The 14,993-nt window shown below is 38.7% G+C and overlaps 1 protein-coding gene across 2 annotated transcripts in view; it reads left to right on the forward strand.

Moving 5' to 3' along the window:
• The window catches only part of LOC126262999 (peroxiredoxin-6-like), a 192,794-nt gene extending 188,504 nt beyond the window's left edge, over positions 1-4,290 (forward strand). Inside the window, exon 5 of one of the 2 annotated variants that reach the window (XM_049959959.1) lies at positions 4,118-4,290. In XM_049959959.1, the coding sequence (XP_049815916.1) occupies positions 4,118-4,201 (84 nt within the window). In that variant the 3' untranslated portion in view covers positions 4,202-4,290. Of the gene's footprint in view, positions 1-3,996 lie in introns of both variants that reach the window. The other variant, XM_049959956.1, reaches the window with a different exon arrangement.
• Positions 4,291-14,993: the final 10,703 nt, after the last annotated feature.

A 14,993-nucleotide genomic window follows, 5' to 3' on the forward strand; every position in this document is an offset into this window, starting at 1 on the left:
CCTTAAACTGACGAAACGAAGAAAAATATCGGTCACTGGAACATAACTGACCTACCTTTGAGTCGATGATGACATTCAACTGTTTGCTAGAACTTCAACAATGAACAGAACATAATAAGTAAACTTGGAAGAATACCAGAAAACTAATTACATTAATGTATAATTACAATACCTTACATTAATGTATAATTAACACACTGAAAATAAAATAACACATATTAATACTGGAATGATACAACCAGTTGATCAGCTGCTATAATTAGTGCAGTGAAACAGGACTGGATGGACAAGGAAATCAATAGAGGAGTAACAGTAGACTTGTAGGACATTCAAGTTATTCAAGTGGAACTTTGCGATGTGTAAAGAATAAAGTTCACTGCGTGCATTGTCACCTATGACATATGGTAATGCAGCTTGGATTTTAAATGTGAAAACTATTCAAAATTAACAGTTTCTCCAAGAGAAATGGAGAGATACATGCTGGAACTTATAGATTTCATACTATAAGAAATAGTTTTATTCAAAAGAATAATTTTTCTTATGTAATTAACTAATTATCTCGTACATAAGTAAATGAAACTTAACATAAAAGGATGAAAGGAAGATGTGCCTGTTCATTTTAAACTACAGCAGAATCTCACATTACATTGTTATTGATTCACATTATTTCACTTATCGTAGATAAAAAGATGGTATTACTGAAACTTTTCTAAGACAAGTATTTCTGAGTTCCAGAATAGTGAAAACATAGTTTCACATTGGATCACAATGCATTGCTAGAGAATATGACTTTCATTTGAGAGCTCCCTTTGACCACATGACCTTTCTCAAGTTGATATGGAACATATTGTATTAAAAGCACATATGTAGGTGCAAAATGACGTACCCTGCTACTAATATTTGGAAGTTGAGTAATGCACAACACTATCATAGTTTGCAAATTTTGCTTACTGAAAACATTTCAATGATTAGTTATTGTTTGAACTTGTTGGAAATGTATAGTTTTCGTGATGGTACTATCACACTTGTGCATATATATATATATATATATATATATATATATATATATATATATATATATATACCAAATGTTTTAGAGTGGTTCCAGATGACCAGAAGTTGTTGTTCGAGACATATTATCTCCTCAAGAATTTAATGATATACCAAAACAAAAATATTTCAATGTATATAGGACATAGGAAGTGATCTTTTTGTCGGTTAAACTTAATTTGAATTGTGTATGTGTGACTCAGGGAATTGCACTAGTAAAATAACAATTTATTTTTGTGATAATTATGGACTGTTGTGCAGAACCTAAGAACGAATGTACTTTTGCATGATGTATCACTGACAAATAACATATCTCGGGGAAACTTGGACCATAGATAGAAAGACCTGCTACAGTATACTGTAGTGCAGATGGTAACAGTAAGAAATACTCTATGACGCGAATAGAAATTCAAAGACAATAATTTCACTGAAGTCACTGCACTTCATGATGGTCCCCTGGACATTAAAGAAGGCGGAACATTGTTCTTAACAGTGTGCGTATTCACCACAGACAGCAATACATGCTCTGTAACGTGCTGGCCACAATGTTGGTAAGGAGTCCTTGAAGTATGATGTTCCAGTCCTCCATCAGTGCGGTAGGATGCTCGTCGGTGAGCGTGGTATGTCCAGTGGAAATAGTTGTCTACTGCTCAACTGTAGACTTCCTTTCTCACTTTAATAGAATGGATGATACATGCAGTACTTCTACCCCAAAACTTCAACTAAAGTGAAAGCGCAGTCAGTAGTTGATAATACTCTCCAAATGACACGTTAAGTGCATTTATAGAAATGTCCACATCCACATACATTCTCCGGAAGCTACCATACGGTGCGTGGCGGAGGGTACCCAGTACCATAACCCGTCATTTCCTATCCTGTTCCAGTCGCATACAGAGCGAGGGAAAAGCGACTATCTTCATTGCTCTGTATAAGCCCTAATTTCTATTATCTTCGTGGTCCTTACTTGAAATGTTCGTTGTCGGCAGTAGAATTCCCTGGAAAAGAACGTCGCCTTCCCTACAGGGATTCTCATTTGAGTTGCCGAAGCACCTTCGTGATACTTGCGCGTTGTCCGGACCTACTGGTAACTAATCTAACAGACCGCCTCAGAACTGCTTCGATATCTTCCTTCAATCCCATCTGGTACAAATCCCAAACACTCGAACAATGCTGAAGAATGGGTCGCACGAGTGTCCTATATTCGGTCTCCTTTACAGATGAACCACACTTTCCTAAAATTCTCCCAGTAAACCGAAGTCAGCCATTCGCCTTTCATACTGCAGTCCTTACGAGCTCATTCCATTTACTGTCTCTCTGCAACTTAACGTCTAGATATTTAACGGAGATGACTACGTCAAGCATCACACTACTAATGGTGTACACGAACGTTGTGGGTTTGTTTTTTCTTCTCATATTCATTAAGTGACATTTTTTACATTTGCAGCTAGCTCTGCCATTCACCACGTCAACTAGGAATATTGTCTATGTCATCTTGTATCCTCCTAGAGTCTCTCAACGACGACACATTCCAGTACACCACAGCATCATGAGGAAACAACCGCAAATTGCTGCTTGCCCGACCCGCCAGATCGTTTACGTATGTAGAAAATAACAGGGGTCCTATCACACTTCCCTGTGGCACTCCTGAAGACATCTTTGTCTCTGATGAACACTCGCTGTCGAGGACAACCTTCTGGGTTCTGTTACTTAGGTCTTCGAGATTCTCTTTGATATAAAATATAGTCGGCGGCCACTGGTGTAGACATAGCGTAACAACTGGAACAGATCCTCCAGGAACTACCGTACCCTACAGTGTTGCCAGATTGTGAAGATAGCCAGACTTTTAGTATTATCAGCCTGGCCAATTTATATGTCCCTAAAGTCTGCGGTGACCGACCGCCAGCCAGGTTTTGTGTCAAAGAGTGTACCTTCATTAACAGTCTGTAGTGGGTCACCGTGACAAAGAAATCCAGGAATATGGAATCTGCCTATTGACCTTCACCCTGGTTCGCAGGATATCATGTGAGAAAAGGGTAAGCTGAGTTTCGCATGAGCGATACTTTCTAAAACCTTGCTGATTTGTGGACAGAAGCTTTTCCATCTCCAGGATATTTTTTATATTAAAACTGAAAATGTGGTCAAGAATTCTGAAGCAATGGGATGTTAAAGACAAGGGTCCGCAATTTTTCTGGTGTTTATTTTGCTCTTCTTGTATACAAGAGTCATCTGCACTTTTTCTGGTCGGTTGTGCCTTTGAACTGAGAGAGAGATTCGCGATAAATGCAGCGTAAGTAAGGGGCCAGTGCTGTAGTGTACTCTCTGTAAAACCGAACTGTGATCCCATCTGGATCTGTCGACTTATTTGCTTTCAACTCTTTTTGTTTCTCTTTGCCAGGGACGTTTTTACTATGTCCTCCATATGAGAGTCCGGTATTTTGTACGGTCGTCCTACGTGACGATTTCCTAAATGTGAAATTTAAACCTTCAACTTTCCTATTGCTAACTTCTACTGCAGTACCAAACTGATCAACGAGTTACTGGACCTGCATATCACTTTTACATAGAATCAGAATTTTCTCGGGTGTTCGGAAAGATCTTTTGCTAAGGTATGACGGCGGTAGTTATATGCTGCGGGCATCGACCTTCTTACAGCCGCACAAATTGCTACTTACTTTGCCTGTCGCCTTTGACGCGTTCTCGTTCGAACCGAGAGTGCAACAGCGTTTACTTCCTCAGCTTTTTCCGAATTTCTTTGTCAACCACGCTGTTCCTTCTGTTCTTAATCCATTTACTTTGCACATACTTCTCCAGATCACGATTTACAGTCCATTTAAACTTGACGCATAGTTCCTCTATGTCCATCATACTTTTTTCTTTCTCTCGATGTTTGTATCTTAGCTGTTAATGTGAAGAGTGTGTCTCTCTATGCGTTTTTTGATGTTGCAGTGAGTTGCTGCGCGTGATCGACTCCCTGCAGCTGACGGACCGGCTGAAGGTGGTGGCCACTCCCGCCAACTGGACGCCCGGCACCAAGGTGATGATCCTGCCGCACGTCCCCGACCAAGACCTGCCCAAGCTCTTCCCTGGCGGCGTCGAGCGCGTCTCCATGCCCTCCGGCAACAACTACGTGCGCACCACTACCGACTACTGAAATGTTCAATATTTCGTCATAAATATCATCATACAGTTTTTGTATTTCATTTTAATATCATAATAAAAATTCTCATTTTCTCTATAAAATGTTGATTTTCTCTTTTGAGGCCTCCCTATTGCATCAAGATGAAACTTTCATAAGTTCAAAACTGCGATCTGGGTGGATAATCTCTCTGATCTTCAGTCATCAGAGGAGTTTATAATTTTTTCAAATACTGCAACGAAATCAATGACCATTTTTTCCAATGTTTTCACACAGTACCACCTACAACACCACCGGTGAACCACTTTATTTATTTCTTATTTTCATGAGAATTGACGCATACATTGTAGCAATTTATCCCATTACACACTCACATCAATATAAAAGTGCAAGTCAGCTTCAGTGATATGAAAAATTGTCGCCTCAGCACAGCCATATGAATTCTTACAGGTTGTAAAAGACATAAAATGTTTCTCTGTTAGCCACACTATATAATGAGGTGCAGCAGCATTCTTCCACCTCATGGCATCATCCTGGATAACGTCCCTGGTTCAATCTGAAATTACTTTTTTACAGTTCTTCTACCATCCTATGCAGTACCTAACATGCACATGAATGATTAAATGGGCATAAAATCTACTGACTCATTTTGGAAGGGTTGTGGTGAGGGTACTTACGAAACTCTACTCAGTATGTAGATTATCATGAGGAGGTGCGTTGTGTGTAGAGAGCTGTAATAATCTTTGCAACGTAGCGCCTAAGTATTTAATAGACTATCACGAGGAGGTGTGTTTTGTGGAGGGAATTGTAATAATATTCTGATGTTCACTATTCAGTTACTGCTGGAATTACATCATTTCAATAAATTCGGATTTCCTAATAAAAGTTTCTACTGGTAAAATATCCATTGTGCGACAACATTTGTCTTTTACTGGCATATATTGAATAATCTGCACATTGGTGGATGATTATCTGACCTGTAACACATATTAAGATTGGTTGCCACACAATAATTATTAAGAAATCACACCAGAGACATAAAGAAGGCCTTTACCAGTTCTTAACAATTTACAGTCACTGTATGGCAAGTGTTATTAATGGTCAAAATCACTAAATACTTTACTTGATACTGCCAACAATACTATTAAACAGCTGTCACTCCATCTTGTCTCATGCTCGTATATGTAGTCTACACTGTAGTGTATTGATATTTAAATATGCCTCTTTCATACAATTCATTTTACTTTAATTTTATCAAGAACATAATTAACAAAAAGTCACTAGTACCTCACAGCAGTTCATATGCGCTCTTAAATATTAATTAATCAGATTCTTCTTTTCTTGAGCTGAATTTCAACAGTACTCATTAGTACATTTATACACAATGAAATTAAAACTGCTTTCTATGACATAAAACCAGACACATGTCTACAATCAGGAGACTTAGTACTTCAATGTCGTACAGGTCAAAGATCCAGAAAGGTATATTAGTAAGGTTGATATTTTTATAATACATAGAACTACAAAAGTTCAAATATAAAATTCTTCAGTAAAATAAAAATTCTTCAGTAAAATTAACTACACCTTAGGAAACAGCAAAACAGAAATTACTGAGTGCATAGTAAGGATACAGAAAACATAGCTAGTGAAGTAATTTTGCTATTGATTAAATAATTATCCAAAAAGTAATTGCAAGATGGAAGTTATTTGGCACTCAGTTACTCTAGGAGTGATGGTAAAGCAACGAAATGTTCACTGTGCTATGTTTCAGAGTTGTCCATTTTACTCCTATATTGAAACTACATGATGAATTGAGATTATTAATGAGCATCTATGAGGATGAGTCACACACTGATAATAATAATATGTTTCTCTATCGAAAGTGTGGTTATATTACACAGTGATGTTTAGTAGTGTCTAACACATGCAAGCTGTCCCAAAATTTTAGGGTCAAAATCATACTGACAGTAGAGGATACTAAATGAGTACTTTGAGAACAAGAAGCATTACCGAAAAGGAATATTGAGTTTACTGTCATAAACAACTTACAGTTTTATAGCAAAAACTTCAGTTCTTAGCAACGGTTTAAAATTTTGCCTACCAGCCTCAAAGCACGCAGTATAACGACCCAATTTTTTTCCACATTGTCTCAGAAATACCAGTTGTTCATTAATGCATGAGGCAAGCAGCTGAGAGCTACCTAACAGTTCTTTCTCTATTTCTACTGTGTTTCTTGTACCAAAGACTTCATATAATCTCATATAAAAAAATTACAGGAGTGAGATGTGGTAATTGCACTTGCTACTAAACAGATTCTCCCATTCAATTCCAAAAATGATTGTATCTTGTGCTGGTATTAGTAGCGAACTGAGATGATGCACCGTCGTGTTAACACCACGTCTATTTGCGGCCAACTGGTGCAGTTGTAACGTTTCTATAATGTTTTTCTAAAATTGAACTTCATTTTCCACATCTTCTAGGGCATCTAATAAATCATGCCGGGAGAAAGAGTCAGCAGCTGAATGTTTCATCGTCAACCACAATTCCGAACATTCTCTGAGTTCATATTTGTTCTCTATCCGCTCTACAAGCATAAATGACGTTTTACTAAATGTATATGGTTCCTCCCCCTCCCCCTCATTAACTACGATGTTTTTATATTGTACTAATGTCCCTTTCTTCCGTTCATACCCTCACAGAATGACAGAGTGAGTGAATGCGTCTGGTGGCGGGTAAACTTCTTGTCTGCTGCTGTGGCAGTTTAGTCAGCTTTTGTGTAGGCCTGGAGAGAGGCAAAGAGGCTTTCGTTCCTTCTGGTCGAAGAGTTTTTGCGCTTAAGTTGGCATGGTGCAAAAAGGATTTCTCTGACGACCCCGGATACTTGTGGGTAGCCCGAATTGGTTAGGGTATTGTTCACTGGTGCCTGATATTTGGGAGCTCCTTTACAGTAGTGAGTACGGTAACGGAGCTTGTGTAAGTTTCAGCCTGGTTGATGTCTTAAGACGTTCATTTTCTGCTTCAGACTTAAGTGAAACTGCAGAATCTTTCATTCAGAATAGAAGGTGATAGAGTTTCCGTAATTATTCAGTTTTACTAGTAGCTACTTTGTTCACCCAGAAGTTATGTGTGAGGGAGCGTGGTGTGCAAACTATGTGTAGTCTCAGAATTCTTGTTTCCCAGTATGAATGTGTGTGTGCTTGTGTTGTTATCTATTCTTCTGTATTCCGTAATTTCTATCCGTTACTACATGTGCCTCTGTTTGTTCAATGAAACATGTTCGTCATTGGTTTCGGCGAGCCTGGAATCTGTTTCATTTTGCAATTATTCCGCAGTAATTGACTTATGTGGGCAACTCCTTCCAAGGAGTAATAGACATTTTGGGACTTTTTTTCTTTTTCGATGTGGCTCTGTATGGCTTGGACTACGTGTTTTAAAAATGAAGGGGCCAACAGCTCGTCTGTTCCCAGTTCTCGTTCTATATTGATGACATTGCCTGCAGTTGTGTGTTATGTCTTACGTGCGTTCCCGGCCTGATTTGCATTTCGGCTCGTAATTCTCGTTCCATTCCACGACTTGAGTTTTCCGTGTTATGTATTAAGCCATTGGAGCAAACATTTTGCCGAATACATGTGTTTTTGGTGCACAAATTGTAGTTCTTCCAGTTTCTTTCTTATCTTCTACGCGGTGTTAGTGTGAATGCGAAATGCGTGTGTAATGCCTTATCTTTCAGTTATTCCTGTTGTAAGATGCCCTAAGAATTTACAAGCCCAGCAGGCAATGTGTCAGATTATACGCTTCATTCTCGAAATTACTTCAGACATTCATCAGTAATCATAACGTTTTATATATAGTGCTTTTCTATTTGTTTATGGTAAAATAAATGTTAGGTACTGGTAAAACTGAATCTCACTTTTACTGTTAGTAATTCATGCCATATATTTCAATCTTTGATCCATAGGACAGATCCTACAGCGTTTTGCGATGTGCAAATGCATGCAGGCCCATTAATGTATTTGTCTATTAAATAAAGTTTATATTATAAAGTAATTAATATGGGAACAGGATGGCTGTTTGATTAATGGTAGGTTTGAGCTGTGAATCATATTTTTACAACACGCCCTATATCCAAAGAACTAGTATTCTGAAGCTTATCCTCCGCTTAACGAATAGAAATTTGTGTATTGTTGACTAAGAAAAGTATGTGGTGCTAGAAACACTTGGATTAATTTGAGGACTTATCCAGTAATTCCACCATGACTCACTATTAATTTTAAATAAGTATCCGATAGCATCGACAACTTTATTTAATGGCGATCCTGAATTAAATTTGTATTAAATTCCCATTGAATTAAGTCTGGGGTTGGGTTGTTTGGGGAAGGAGACCAGACAGCGAGGTCATCGGTCTCATCGGATTAGGGAAGGAATTCGGCCGTGCCCTTTCAAAGGACCCATCCCGGCATTTGCCTGAGCGATTTAGGGAAATCATGGAAAACCTAAATCAGGACGGCCAGACGCGGGATTGAACCGTCATCCTCCCGAATGCGAGTCCAGTGTCTAACCACTGCGCCACCTCGCTCGGTAAAAGTTAATAAAGCACAGTTCCAGCCCTCAAGCTAACAGGTAGTAGTTGCTGATGATGAAAGACGAGCGTGGTGTACGGAACGTATCATTCATATGCTGCAGTTGAAGACACCATCACTGCTCGTTTTAGGCTCCGTCACTGAAGAATACACACTGTAGGAAGTTCGGCAGTGATGACTGCACCGAATAGTCTATTGACAGAACGTAGGGTTGAGTTCAGAATCATTTGACGTGATTACTTGCACATGTTGTTTACGACAGGGGGTCTAATTGCCTCTCCAACAATACTTTCCACACTGCGTTCGTCTTATGCATTACTCATTTGAGACCTCATATCATCCCAAATATTAATTTCTACCAGTGGTTCCTAATCCCATAGAATTCAGGGAACGATATTTTGTAGTCTGTGTAGTTTTTATGTAGATGCGGTCAAAACATATTGCTGAAAGAAGGAATTCCATGCTAACTTGTCACCACCTACATGTTAGTGGGATGTTCGTTCTTGTACTAGTACGTGATTCATATATATTTTTTATCTGTGCAGAAAGTAAACAAAATACTGATGACTGAGTTGAAAGTTGTGCAAAAGAAATATCTGTCAAATATTTCTTTCTTTTGTCTTTTTTCCTTCTCTTGTTACTTTCTTATCCGTTCTTCTCCTAGTCTCCATCGGTACGGACGTAGATACATGTGAAAGTTACTTACAATAACAACAATTAACATCAAATAGACATATCACATTTTACTTTTCATTCGAGGACACAGTTGAAGAGAAGAGGGGAGAGTCCATCCAATTGTCTCACTCCAGTTTTTATCTCGAAGCTTTTTGAGATGTCCCCTCTAAATCTGACCTTCGAATGGGTGTTTGTTAAGGTTTCTAGAGTGAGTCTGCGGGTTTTGTTGTCTAGTCCTAGTTCCTGGAGTATTTTGTTAAGCGTTTCTATATCAACAGAGTCGTAGGCCTTCTAGAAAACAACAAAGATGACAACCACATTGCGGTTTCTCATGTTGGAGTATGCCAGTACCGTTTTAAGGTTGAGGATCTGTTCAGCACAGTATCTGGTTTTCCTGAAGCCTCCCTGATATTCTCCCAGTTGACTGTCCAGTTGATCTCCTGCACTTGTTAATAATGTCTTGGAGAGAATCTTGTATGTTACTGGGACAAGAGAAATTCTATGGTAGTTGTTCCGATCAGTAACATTTCCCTTTCTGTGAAGGGGATGGGTCAGAGCCGTGTTCCAATCAGGTGTTAATTTCTCTGTTTCGCAGATGTTCAGGAGCTGGCCCACGGCGTTACTTTCAGCACATTTCCAGAGTTCAGCAATGATAGAGTCCTCTCCAGCTACCTTATTCTTTTTGAGAAGCTGAATGATTTGTCGAACTTCTTCCAATGAAGGAGGCAGTGTGTCCGGGTTTGGTGTGGTTTGTTTTAGTTGAAGCACAGTTAAGCAGGTTATTGAAGTACTAAGCTAAGAGGTGACAGTTGTCCTTGTCTTTAAAAACCAGTTTGCTCTGTGAGTCTCTGAAGTGGAGGCTTGGTGGATCGTATTTTTAGAGTGTGTGCTTGAAGGTTCTATAGAAATCTCTGGAGTTATACTTAGCAAAGTTCTCTTCGATTTGGGTTAGTTGGTTTTGTGTGAAGGTCCGTTTGGTTCCTCGAATTAGCTGTTAGCCTTCTTTGTCCCAATACGTTCTCCCAATTTATCTTCGTTTTCTTAGAATTGCACTTCTCCTAGAGTGTCTGTCTTTGGGCTATTGCATCGACACAGTCTTCATTCCACCACGGATGCTTCCTTCTTCTTGTGAGGGGGGCGAGTTCATTGGCCGTCTTCACAAGAGTCTCCTTCAGTTGGTCCCAGCTGTTGAAATCTGTACTGTTCAGTCTCCAGCTTAGTTCTTGACTGTTCTTAAGTCGCTCTATGTCAAATCTCACCATCTTGGGGGTTTTGTGTACTCTAGTGTTTCTAGGCTGGAGTTTCATTTTGATCTTTGAGAGGTAATGGCCTGATTGGCACTTCTCAGTACCTTCACGTTTTGTATTTCCTTTTGAGATTTCCTTGAAATGGTCACATGATCTATCTGAAATTCACCCAAGCTGGTGTTAGGTGAAATCCAAGTCTTCTATTTCCTTGGCAGGTGTTTGAAGGCTGAAGACTTCATGACCAACCCAAAAGCCCTACACAGATACACCAAACGTTCCCCATTGCGGTTAGTTCTCTTACGTGTTGGATAGTTGCCCACTATATTTCTGTACTTTTTCTCTCTTTCCAATTGGGCACTGAAGTCACCAAGTAGTATGACAGTGTGTGTCTCTGGAATTTTAGAGAGAATATCTTCTAAGTCTTCCCAGAATTTCTCCGTTCTGTCTGGATTGCGTCTGTTGTCCTGGTTGGTTGGGGCATGTACATTGACTACAGTATAGCCCTTGTTAGCTCATTTGAGGGACAGGAGGGATACACGACTGCTTGAGGAGGTGAAGTCAATGACTGAATCCAGTATCTTGTGACTGATTATAAATCCTGTACCTAAGTGGGGTACGTTCTTCATTACCTGCTGACCCACTTTTTCTTTGAGGATTCTATATCCTTGGGACTCGAAGGCACGATCATCTGTGAATCTGGTTTCCTGTACTGCTGTCCGTACTATGTTGTGCTGTGTAAGTGAATCGGTCAGATGTTTCAATTTACTCACTTTCAGTAGTGAATTAGAATTAAATGTTGCGAAGAAGCTTTGATGTCTTGGTCTGAGTTTACGTCCGGTGAATTCAGGATGCTCCGACTCATCTTTAAGCATGTTGATGTGGACTCCCCAGAATCCGAAGCTCCGCTAACGTCACCTAGGGTGACGGTGGATTGGTTACCACCTGGAGTAGTGCATACAGCGAAATTTTCCTCCATGCTCAGTTAAAGATTATTCTTTGTGGAGAATGGTAAGCCACTGTCCAAGATACTACCCAAGTTGTTAGCTTGAGAGACTTGAGAGGTCTACATCATTTATGGATCGTTAATTTAGTTCCCGATGTTATTATTAGTGTTATTATATGTTAGGTTAGCTTTGTATTTCGCAAAATTGCCATCATCCAGACAATTTAACCAAAGGGTCACAAGTGTCTAATTTAGGGCGTGTAATGAGACACGTGCGGTTCAACCCCTACACGAGTTTGACCCAAGACATTTCGACGAAGAGGAACCACATGTGAGCCCGAACATCTTTGGGATGTTAGCCCGCATGCAGGAAAGCATCATTGAAGCATATAGCGAACGAAGAACTTCATTACTGACGATTAAGAACGGTTTTGGAGAAATACACACGCCACTAAAGAAAGATTTGCCTCAGTGACAAGGCAGTGTGTAATCTCAGCGTAGTAAACAGATAGGTAACGTAGAAATGAATGGAATGCTGTTAACGAGCAAGTAAGAAATCATGCAGCCTGCGTGGTTAGGATTAATGATGTCTGTCACAGTTCTGAGTCTCAAGAAAACAAGTATACTGAAGAAATATAGTAGAAATAGATTACCACAAAATCTTACTACTAGGACTATTTGAGCAGATCCCACTAATTACTCTGTTTTGTTAGGCGAAAGCATCCTAAAATGCATAGTGTTTCAGATATTCACAGCTATGATGAATAATAATGACAAAAATGAAAAAAAAAAACAGCTGGGAGCAGGTCACTTCTCGCCACTTTGTTGTTGCGGTCCGTCACAAGACGAAAATATCAATTTGGTGATGCAACCAGTAACACTGCTGTTGTGTTACACCCGACATGCAGAACATGGCCTGCCTTACGTCAGTAATATTGAAAGTATCAGTCCAAAATTATCTTTAAAAGTAAAAATATCTAACCAAATTTTTTCCCTTCTTTATTAGTGAAAGTATCAAAGATAAAATTGTTCCAAAATAATTTTTCAACAAACCTGCATCTGACTGCATCTGCGAACTTGTTCCGTGCACTCCTCACTTTTGCCAGTAATGAAACATGTATTTGATTCAGCAATCAAGTTTAAGAGAATATTGCCATTTGTGCAATGGCATTAAGATGGTACTGAAAAATTAACTTTTGGCCCTGATGTTTACTTAATGAAATTATGTCTTGACTTGAATAATGCCAGTTGTGCAATGGCATAAAATTGGTTATTTGAATTAACTTTGCTCTGATAACTTTTGTTATACCAAATTCGATTTCAAACCATGAACTGCACATATATATTGCATAGAGGCCTCATTTTCTTTATGTTCTTTCATTTGGTGGGTAACTTTACTTTAGTACTCATTTTCATATGCAATACAAGCAAAGGATGTGGATTATGATTAAGGCTGTTAGCTGTTGACCTCAATACATATACATATATACTTACTTACTTAATTATCGCGAATGGACCCAGAAGGATCACGCAAAGCTTTCTGACATCGTTTCTTCCATACTTCTTTCATTCGTTCTCCATCTTTTCTTTTTCTTTCTTCTGTCCATTTTGTTCCTGGTCTCTTTAGTGCTTCCTTCTCCGACAATACATTCCACTTTTCCACCTTATTTCTAAAAGTTTGTCTATCTTTGACATCTTTAAGTTCAATATTTGCTTTTTGTAAATCTAATTTTACTTGGCTAATCCATGGTGTTGTTGATTTGACTTTTTCTATGTAAGTGAGTAAGTGAGAATTCTGTTGGTGAGTCGTGTGGGGGGAAGTCTAGTGACATGTCCATAAAATTTTAATCTTCGCCTTCTTATGTCTGCTGCCAGGTTTGATATAGTTTCTGTGGTTCTTCTTGATTGTATCCGGTATCCTTCTTCTGTTAATTTTGGACCTAAAATCTTTCTCATAATTTTTCGTTCTTCTTTTAGTATTTTTTCTAAATCACATTTTGTGTGGAGTGTGAGCGTTTCACTAGCATATAGTGCTGCTGGCTTAATTACTGCGCAGTAGTGTCTGATTTTTGTGTTCGAGGAGATGCATTTTTTATTGTATATTTCATGTGTCATACCATATGCTCTCTTCATTTTCTATTGTCTGATCTTCTGTGCAACTTTCTCTCCTCCGGTTGGCTCCAAAATTTCACCTAGGTATTTAAAATGTTTTACTCTGTTTATTTTTCCATATTTTGTGTTCAAACTGTGTATATGGAATTTCGTACAGAAAAATTCTGTCTTTTGAAACGAAATTTGTAAACCTACTTTATCCGCGCATTCCTTAAGGATCTCTATTTGTTTGGTGGCGATTTCTTCATCATCTGCAAGTATGGCCAAGTCGTCCGCGAATGCTAAACAAGATATCTCCACGGTGTCTTTGGTTCTACCAGGATGGATTGGTTTCCAGTAGGATTGATTTTTTGATTCTTTTTCCCATTCCTTAATGACTTTATCCACACACACACACACACACACACACACACACACACACACACACACACACACATATATATATATATATATATATATATATATATATATATATTAGTTAAAAACTTAAGTCATATACAAAAACTACTATTTCCAACATTTTTGCAGCACGAATCACTCTTACAAAAAATTTTACAAAATGCTTACTGCGTCAAAACTTGGACATACAAATCCTAACTCTGAACATTATCTAACAAAAACCATTTTGAAATCATTTTATAGCTTCTCCCATTAACGTGCTAAAGTTTGCTCATTGTACAACCTGAAAATGGCGTAGCGCGAATCTTACCTTAAAGCTGTCACCACACGTCTGCTTCCTCCGGGCACTTAGCTGCGATGACAGAGTTTTTTACTGCACGTGCCTGGCTCTCTTAAACATCAAAGATCCTCCTACATAAAGATATTATACTCATTCCACCTTGCAGTTGGCAACTATCGACTTTATTTTCTGGATCTACCCTGTTCAGACCTTAGCACATACCTCACAATATAAAATGTGACAGGAACTCATCGGTTGCCATCATAGGTCAGTACTCTGATCATAGCATAAACGAATACCAAAATGTAAATTATATACAATTTCTCGGAATTTCAGTACAATATAGTACTTCTAGAGGAAAATGGGGAAGAAACCAACGCTCGTTACATTAACTGTGACCACAGAAAAAAAAATATCAAATCGAAAATTGGCGTGTGGTAGTTTAAATACAAGTAAGAAACTTAATTTTTTGCATGTCCAACAAGAACGAAGATCAAAGGACTGCATTCCTACTGGGATATTAAAATACTTTCATCAATATATCCAAATAATTAATGGAGGTGGAAGGAGG

Source organism: Schistocerca nitens, chromosome 6, assembly GCF_023898315.1.
Source record: "Schistocerca nitens isolate TAMUIC-IGC-003100 chromosome 6, iqSchNite1.1, whole genome shotgun sequence".
Lineage (NCBI taxonomy): Eukaryota > Metazoa > Arthropoda > Insecta > Orthoptera > Acrididae > Schistocerca > Schistocerca nitens.